Source organism: Myotis davidii, unplaced genomic scaffold (genome assembly GCF_000327345.1).
Source record: "Myotis davidii unplaced genomic scaffold, ASM32734v1 scaffold60, whole genome shotgun sequence".
Lineage (NCBI taxonomy): Eukaryota > Metazoa > Chordata > Mammalia > Chiroptera > Vespertilionidae > Myotis > Myotis davidii.
Window position 1 is genome coordinate 1,985,383 of NW_006293007.1, and position 9,253 is coordinate 1,994,635.

The 9,253-nt window shown below is 56.1% G+C and overlaps 1 protein-coding gene across 2 annotated transcripts in view; it reads left to right on the forward strand.

Moving 5' to 3' along the window:
* Positions 1 to 2,123: 2,123 nt before the first annotated feature.
* SLC25A47 (solute carrier family 25 member 47) overlaps positions 2,124 to 9,253 on the forward strand; it is a 7,884-nt gene continuing 754 nt past the window's right edge. Inside the window, exons 1-6 of one of the 2 annotated variants that reach the window (XM_006766610.1) lie at positions 2,124 to 2,216; positions 4,052 to 4,095; positions 4,358 to 4,429; positions 5,047 to 5,229; positions 5,928 to 6,261; positions 6,540 to 6,852. In XM_006766610.1, coding sequence (XP_006766673.1) covers positions 2,189 to 2,216; positions 4,052 to 4,095; positions 4,358 to 4,429; positions 5,047 to 5,229; positions 5,928 to 6,261; positions 6,540 to 6,820 — 942 coding nt within the window. In that variant the 5' untranslated portion in view covers positions 2,124 to 2,188 and the 3' untranslated portion in view covers positions 6,821 to 6,852. Of the gene's footprint in view, positions 2,217 to 4,051; positions 4,096 to 4,357; positions 4,430 to 5,046; positions 5,230 to 5,927; positions 6,262 to 6,539; positions 6,911 to 9,253 lie in introns of those variants that run through there. The other variant, XM_006766609.1, reaches the window with a different exon arrangement.

The following is a 9,253-nucleotide window of genomic DNA, read 5'->3' on the forward strand; positions in this document are numbered from 1 at the left end:
CTACTCTACGTCTGTCCTCAGTCCTTACACCATCCGGCAGACTCCGTATTGTTATTTATTGTGTTAGTGTCCGTCTCCCCACCTAGAACAGAAGACCCATGGGTCAGGGGCATTTGTCTGAGTTTCCTGCTGTGGTCTGGTGCCTGGAATGTGGCACGTAGTAGGCATGCCATGTTCGTGGTATGAGGGGGAGATGGTGCAGCCGGGGACTGTGCAGATGGATTGTGAGATGGATCTGAACATAAACAGGACTGGGTGCCTCACTGGATGTAGGGTGCAGGGGGAAAGGCATTCAGGGCCATTTCTGGGTTCCGGGCTCGGGTGCCAGGGGGTAAGCGGTACTTACCACATTAGATGCTCTGCAGGAATCACGGGACTAAACAGCTCCCTGTTCTGTCAGTTAGACAACGTTCCTCAAACTCCCTCATCATGCCAGGTACTGGCCTTCCAAGTGTAGCATCTGCAAATGAACCTAAGCTCAGCTGTACTTGCCCTGCTCATAACAGGACTGTCACCTCCTTCCTTCTAGAACCTATACTCCTATTAATGCAGCCTTTGCATCTGGCCGGCCACTTCCACTGGAGCTTGCCCTGAGTGGTCACAGATGTGAGGCAGGTACTATCCTCTTTTCGTGGCTGCAGAAAGGGAGGCACAGAATGGTCAGGGAGCTTGCCTGAGGTTTCAGAGCTGATGAGAGTGACAGAGCTGGCATCTGAACACAGGCAGCTTGGCTCCTAACCAGGCAGAGCTGCTTCTCTTTAAAGTCCAGGACAGGCATCAGAACTGGCCTTGGACGGGCCACATCCTGCCCTTTGCCCTCTGCCGTGGCAACTGCTGCTGGCAACTGTGTCCTCCACTCAAAAATGGCTGGGCAGGCGCCAGTGAGGCTGCCCTCTGTCAATTCTCAGCCTGCTCAGGGCTGGCCTACAAGTCCACCCACCAGGACACGTGGCCCTGCCTGAGGGCCACCGTCCCCGGTCCGGCCAGGTTTTTGGCCAGGGGACATCCTGGACAAGTTCATGGCTCTCTGAGCCTCAGGGTCCCCGCAGGGCTGCAATGATCTCAAGCGACGAACCCATGGAATCGGCCTCTTGTTGGAGCAGCTCCTAGTTTGGTCAGAGGCCAAACGGCCAGCCCAGCAGTGGGCCCCACAGGGCGTGGTCTCCTCGCTCAGCAAGCTCTGCCCAGCGCTGGGTCTTGCTGGGGCAGGGGACTCAAGTGGAGGCAGACTTCCCTGGGGCCCTGGGGGCAGGGACAGTGTGGGACCAGGGCAGTGTGAAGGGGGTGGAACCGACAGTGGGCGGCTGGTGTTCATGCTGCTCCCAGGAGGGCCCTGACCAGCCTTCTGGGTGCCAGGCATCAGTGGCCCACGCCCCCAGCCCTCCCTGTCAACTAGGCGCCTTGAGGACTGGGCTTGGGCCTTATTTGCCTCAGTGCAGCCTCAGCTCTGATAGTGTTTGTTGAATGAATAAGTGAGGGAGCTTTTTTTTTTTTTAAATCCTCACCCGAGGTTTTTTTCCTATTGATTTTTAGAGAGAGTGGAAGGGAGGGGGAGAGGCAGACACAAACACTAATGTGAGAGAGGCACATCGATTGGTTGTCTCCTGCATGCCCTCGACCAGAGCTGGGAGCTTGTGACAGACGTACGTGCCCTTGACTGGAGTCGAACCTGGGACCCTTCAGTACTCAGGCCGACGCTCTGTCTACTGAGCCAAACTGGCCAGGGCAAGTGAGGGAGCTTTGTGGGATTCCTGAGCAGGAATCACCCCAGGGGAGTCAGGGAGGCCCAAGACACCAATGAGGTGTGAGCTGGGGCTGGAGGGGCAGGGACATCACAGCCCCATTCCCGGACCTCCCCGGAGGTGTCTGGATGTGGTCTGGGGCCCAGGCCTTCAGGTGCGGACAGTGGTCCTGTGTCCCCAGAGCCTGATGCTCCTGTGGCCTCTCTCTACTGCCCACAGCTGGGTCCTGAGGGCACTGGGACAAGGGGCATTAGGGGTGGGGTGGGCGGGAATCCAGGTGGGCATCGACCTGCGTGCTTTCCAGCTCAACCTCTGCCTCTGGGCCACTGGTCAGCAGCTCCTGCTTCCTGCCCCCTCCCCCACCGCAGGTATTTAAGGCCTGAGAGGACCTGACCGGTTGTTGGTGGTGACATTGGACTGTTCTAGGAGAAACACCTACGTTGTCCATGGATTTTGTTGCTGGAGCCATCGGAGGTAGCGGACAGGGCAGCAGGGCCTTGTAGGGGACTGCTGCTCCTGGGGGTACCTGGAGGAGCTGGGGGATGCTCTGTCCTAGGGGGGCCTCTGGAAAACGTGGGGTTTGAGGAGTCACCCCAGAAGTGGCTGGGACCTGGTGTGGGCATGGGTGCTGAGTGACAGGAGGACAGAGCTGGTTCCTGGGAGACTCCAGTGGCAACACAGGGCTGGGTGCAGGTGGAGGGGTGGTGAGTCTGGCACTGGTCTGGGGGGCCCAGCTGGGGAGGCTGAGGGGCAGTTCTGGGGTGGGGGGCTCCGGGGCAGAGGTGGTCTTTGCCTGGGCCATGAGGAGGCTGGGAGTGACCAGCACAGAGGACTGGCTGAGCCGGGAAAGGACCAGAAGCTCCAGGAGAGGTGGACAGTGAGGACAACGCTTCCTGGAAGCTGTGGGCTGAGGAGGGGGCGGCCGTCCCCGCCCCAGCCCCGCCCCAGCCCCGCCTGCCCAGCCACCCTGTGCAACTGTTTTTATTTCTGGGGAAAGGGCTCATTGCGAAAGACAGACCCAGACTGGTAACTGGCCCGCTGGGAAACAGGCTGATTCAGGCTCCGGATCCTCCCGGCCACCCACCTTGCAGTTGGTGGAGGCTGTTTGGGGCCGGGCACCCTTGACCTTGCTTATCGTGTGAAACAGCAGTGGGCTCCTTCCTGTCCTTACTTCTGGGAACAGTGTGGGAGGGGAGGGGAGCAGCGCCAAGCCAGGGAGACCAGGGCTCTGGCCCCATCCAGAGGCTTGCTGAGGTCCTACTGTGTGCACGGACTGAGGCCAGCTGCTGCCCTGGACATCAGCCCCCTAGGGAGGAGGCTCAGAGACGGGGCTTGGCTTGCCCAAGATCACACAGCCGGGAAGGGATCTTGGATGTCACATGTTTCCTCCAGAGTCCACGGAAGGCCTGGTGGAAAGGGCCTCTGCTCTGTGCTGGGTCCCGGGTCACAAGGAACAGATGTGGGCCTTGTCCTTGACTCCGGCTCTGGAGGCAGAGCTGGCATGCTGTGGGCCAGGGGCTCTGATCCACAGGCTTCTGGGAACAGAGGCAGCCCGAGCTCAGGGGTGAGGAAGGGCCCTGGAGAGGAGGAGGTGCTGTGGGAGGGCTTTGATGGATGAATAGGAGTTTGCTGAGGTTTATGTGAGGGTCAAGGAGGGTAGTTCTTTTCAAGTCAGTCAGTCTTTTACTTCATTTTATTCATTCATTCACTCTATTCTTTCATTCATGCATGTTTACTGAGTCCTGGGATACAGAGTAAATAGGACCCAACCCCAAAGCATTACTGTCCTCCCATGGCCCTCGCCACCCATCCCCAGGGACCTGTCTGCTCACTCTCCGGCTTCCCCATGGCAGTGCTGGGGCCTGGACATTGAGTCCCTGGTGTCAGGAAAGGAGACAGAAACAGGACGGTGGCACCAGCCCTCTCTGCAGGGCAGAGGGCCTGGGTCCAGGAAGCCTCGCGTCCACTCTGGGCCACAGCTCGCGGTTCCAGGAGCCCTTCATGGAGCCCTGGGGGGGCTGGGCTCTTCTACCCCCAGACAAACCCGTCGCAGCCTGAGGCTTGAAGGCCAGCGCTGCCTGGCCTGGGACAGGCCCAGCCAGTGCCAGACCAAAAGTTCTCCCAAAACATGGCCCCAGAGGCAGGGCGAGGAGTGTCCTGGGGGCCAGCAGCCAGTTGGGAGTCCCTCCAGCTCTCGGAGCCTCCGTTGCCTCGTTTGCAGAACGGGGTGGCCCTCCTGTTGATGAGACACTGGACGAGGAGGGGGTCTGCCCTCGCTTTCCTCACCCCGAGCTCTGGTTTCCTTCCAGGCGTCTGCGGTGTTGCTGTGGGCTACCCCCTGGACACGGTGAAGGTGTGTAGCGATAGGCCCTACAGCCCTCTTCCTCCCCCCTCCACCTAGGGTGCTCATCACACCCGGCCCTCCCCACCCACCTCCGGACAGTCTGCCCCCCTTTTTTCCAGCCTCTGGCTCCTCCTCTTACATGGGGCTCACTGTCCCTGCTCTGCCACTGGGAGCGTGGCCGTGACATCCAAGGAGCTGGCTCTTCCCCTCCCCCAGGGCTGCTGTCCTTGCCCTGACCTTGACCCCTTCCTGAAGCCTGATTCTCCCACAGGTCAAGATCCAGACGGAGCCCAAGTACACAGGCATCTGGCACTGCGTCCGGGACACGTATCTGCGAGAGCGGGTAGGCCTGGGGCCAGGATGACAGGCAGGGGATGTCGGGGCTCAGGCCCCAGGCCTGCCACTCACCACTCTCTGAGCCTTGGTTCTCTCACTTCCAAATGGGAATAACTGCACCAACCTCTGGGTTCCTCTGAGGCCCAGGGCTGAGTGTCCAGCATGTAGGAGGGGGCGGGGGGTGTCTGGGGACTTTGATGATGGGGGGACCCATGTGTGGGCATTTCTGTCCACTTCAGGGTGGAGTTGTCAGGTCCCCAGGGTCCAGGACAGAGAACTGTCCAGAGGGGGGACAGGGACATTTACCAAAGTGACCTTGGGGCTCGGTGCTGGCCAGGGAGGGGCCAAAGGAAAACAGCAACAAGGAAGCGTGCCAGTTCCTCAGCTTCATCATCAAGTAGCTGCCCTGGGTCCCGCCTGGCCCTCTGTCTCTTCTTCACACTCTCTCGAGTTGAGTGCTCTGAGCCCCATTTTACAGCCCAGGATACTGAGGCCCTAGGCAGTAAGTGACTTGCCTGAGGTCCCATAGCCAGGAAGGGCCTGCAGGGGTGAGACCAGGGCCCTCCTCCTGGCCGAACCTCTGGCCTGACTGCAGTCCTTGGGGCCCGTCCATCTGCCCACCAGGTGAGGGGCTTCTACAGGGGCCTCTTGTTGCCCATAAGCACAGTGTCCCTGGTCTCATCACTGTCTTTCGGCACCTACCACCACTGCCTCACACGCATCTGCCGGTTCCGGTATGGCAGCGCCGACGCCAAGCCCGCCAGGACCGACATCACGCTCTCGGGTTTCGCCTCTGGCTTCGTCCGTGTGAGTGGGGTCCCGGGACCCCGGGGGTGGGGAGGGCCTGACAGGTCCCTAAGCCCAGAAGGCAGGGAAACTGAAGCTCCGTGAGGGCAGAGGCTGGGTGGAGGCTGGGGGACTAAGGGTGAGAACTCAGCTGAGTCTCATCAGCTGAGGGAACTTGAGGACTCCAGGGAGCCTCTCTGAACTTCTGACTCTTCATCAGTAAGAGGCGTCTCTATGAGGACTCAGTGAGGTCACATGTAAAGACCCTAACACCAAGTCTGACAGGTATGAGCACCCATGAAATGCAAACAACATTATCAAGTAATGTTATGTTACATACTAATGTTATGAAATACTTTGTTTTATTATTCTTGCATCAAGTGCTTACATTAATTAAGTCATACGGTAATATGTCATTGACATACTAATTATGTGATTAAATGCTTTCATGAATTGGAGTCACAGCCACTTACCTGACACCTACTGTGTGTGGAGTCCGCTCTGTGCTAGACGAGTGTGTAGCTGGAGAAGCTGCTGGCTTGGGCTTGGGTGGGCAGAGCGGGCTTTGAACGCCGCTCCACCGGGGCCGTGGGCCAGCCTGATTCTTCATGGGGCGCAGGTTCCCCGATGTCACTGTGGGTAACGGGAGGCTGACGGGAGGCCAGGTCCAGGGTGTGTGGGCAGTGCTGGCGCCCTCTATGGCTGTGTCTCTGCTCCAGGTGTTCCTGACCTCGCCTACCGAGGTGGCCAAGGTCCGCCTGCAGACCCAGACCCAGACCCAGACGCAGATGCAGCAGAGGCGGAGATCCTCGGCCTCATGGCCCTCGGCCGTGCCCCCCATGTGTCCCGCACCCGCTGCCAGTCAGGTGCCTGGGCCCAAGTACCGGGGGCCGCTGCACTGCCTGGCCACCGTGGCCCGTGAGGAGGGGCTGCGGGGCCTCTACAAGGGCAGCTCGGCCCTGCTCCTCCGGGAGGGCCACTCCTTCGCCACCTACTTCCTCTCCTACTCCGTCCTCAGCGAGTGGCTCACCCCTGCTGGCCACAGCCAGCCAGGTGAGTGGGGGCTGGGCGTGGAAGGGGCACAGGCTCAGCCGGTGGGAGCTGAGTCAGGTGGCATACTGCTACCCCAGAGCCTCCCAGGCTGGGAACCTGCGTGCTCCCGACGCTGAGGGTCAGGACAGATGCCCTCAGTGTGGCCTGGGAGTCACATTGGTGGAATGAGCCCAGGGCTTCCTGAGGGCTGGGCCCTGCCCTGGGAGCCCCACCCACTCTCCTCTGGGGCCTCCATCCGCCTCCAATCAAGGTGCTCCCTCGTGGGTCTCGCCCTGCAGATGTCCTGGGTGTGCTGCTGGCCGGTGGCTGCGCAGGGGTCCTGGCCTGGGCTGTGGCCACCCCCATGGACGTGATCAAGACTCGCCTGCAGGTGGACGGGCAGGGCCAGCAGCGCTACAGGGGCCTCCTGCATTGCCTGGTGACCAGCGTGCGGGAGGAAGGGCCGCGGGTCCTCTTCAAGGGGCTGACGCTCAACTGCTGCCGTGCCTTCCCCGTCAACATGGTGGTCTTCGTCAGCTACGAAGCCGCGCTGAGGCTCACCCGGGGCCTGCTCAAATAGCTGTGCCGCCGCGCGGGGGCCAGCCTGTGGAGGCCCGCTGCCAAGGGGTCCCGCAGGGTAGAGGTGGCGTGGGATGAAAGCACCAGAGACCAGGGCCTAGGAGGACTGGCACAGGGCACCAGCACCAGCACCTTTATTTTTTACACACACTGTTTTATACTAAGCGGTGGCTGGTCATGCTTCATAGATCACTGCTAGGGCTTGGCCTATATAGGGAAGTAGCAGATCGTGACAAGCTGGGCAAGACTGGGCAAGCTTTGTCGAGATCCATCTATGTATGACAGTTGCTATGACAAAAGTCTGCTTGCCTAGGTCACAAGAACTGGGGTGCAAGCCAAGTTCATGTCCTTTACACGACTTGGAGTGGGGTCAGGCCTTCCCTGGACCCTCACTGGCTCTTACATCTCCCCCTTCTTCGTGTCTTAGGCGAAGTTCGTGTACAGCGGTGTGCAAGGATTGGAGGCTTCCTCCAATGGCTTGGATGTAGACTGGAAGTAGACAAAGCAGAACGGTTATGCCTCTAAGTAGCATAATCCTGGAACCCAATCACGAGGTCCACCGGGTAGAAGAAAACCAACTTTCAGTCTCATTAAAATCTTAGCTGCTACCTCCGCAGGTGGAAGCCAAGGTCCCTTTGCACCAGTGGTTCCCAAACTTATTTGGCCTACCGCCCCCTTTCCAGAAAAAATATTACTCAGCGCCCCCTGGAAATTAATTTTTTTTTTTTAAATTTTAAGAGCAATTAAACAGAAAGATATATGTATTAATGTTTCTACCTTTTTCGTAAAATATAGTAAAGAAGGGTGTAAATTAGAAACATTGAAGTTTGAAATTATGAAACTATTTATTGAACTCAGAATAGAAAAGTAATACAAAAAAAGTTAAAACAAATGCACCTGTGGCCATCACCGCCCCCCTGGATCGCTGCAGCGCCCACCAGGGGGCGGTAGCGCCCACTTTGGGAATCACTGCTTTGCACTTATTATAGCCTGAATTTCCTTTAAAGTTATACAATCAATCATTGTTGCTAAGTGCAGTTACTAGAACATAAGTGAATTACATAAAACCATAATTAATCAATAATGCCCTCTTACCAAGGTACTTACTAATCAACTGTGCCCCATGGCTCTAGCTAATATAAACTTACCCCGTTTCCCAGTTAGAGGCGAGGTTGTGTAATCCACTATCTACTTGTTGGGCTGTAAGGATAGAGGTTTTTAAAGCAAATCCTGACGCTATAGCAGAAGAAATAATTACCAGAGTAAATACATTAAAAGCTATTAAGGAACATACAGAGGAACAGTGGATACATTCAGGTGAGAGTCTGGTTAAACAATGCTTGAAAATGGGAGTCCCCCAAATGTCCCTTAGGCCTCACCCAAGTCCCTTGAATATAGTCCGAGTCATTGGTAGCCAAAGGCGGGTCAGGATCAGTCCCAGTCTGCAGAGTGAAGGCTGGGGGACCAATCACATGAGTCCAGTGAACTGCAGCCGAAGCCACTGGCAAAAGTCCAGTCGAGGTAATTAAAGCCGAAGTCAATCCCCGGGAAGAGTTCCGAGTGGATGCTCTGAGCTTCCGCATCCGGCCTCTTCAAAGAGCCCCGGTGAGGAGGGGCCATCTCCGTCCGAAGGGCCTGCAGACGCCTCCGCTGGAGCGCGTCCTAAAGGTTTATGGCTTCTCATCCTCTTCCTCAGAGATCTGATCGCAAACTCGGTCACTGGGGTCCGCATCTGGAACTGAAACACAAGCATCCCCTCTTCCCCAAGTCAGCAACTCCACCGGGCCTTTCCCAAAGGACTCCTGGCCCCGGTACATTACTTTAGAATTGGGCTTATGTTCTTGAGGCACAAAGTGTTTTCCAGCAGCTATTTCCCCGTGCTCTGATTTTAAAAAATTTAAAGTAAATAGTGAATGTTGTAATATTTGGTGAGGAGAGTACGGACCCCCTTGCTCCCCCTTCTTTGTGTTTTGGATTTGATTTTTCAGGGAATGATGTGCCCTTTTAACTATGCTTTGTCCTTGGGGATTATAGGGGACTCCAGGAATATGAGTGGAGAATTTACTTTATTAGGATTTAATTGCTTAAAAAGATACTGGCTTTTTGTGGTAGGTATTTTTATTAATAAAGTTAGTAAATTTAGTAAAGTTTTATGTCTGATTTGTGAGGTGTAAATACTGCCTATCTCTAGCCTAATTTAAAATGTAGTAGCGAGGAGCTTTTGTTATTTTAAATTATATCCCAAAATTCTATTGCTGTATTTTAAGAAATTTTAAATAAAATAACTTGTTTTGTCCTTTCTTAGAGGCAAAAACTTAAAATACATATTTATTAATTTTTATTTGATAAAGCTTTTCTATGTGATTTAGAGAATAAACTTTTGAAAACATTTTAGCGTCCGTGAAATGTCCTAAAGTTATTCCTTGGTTATAGT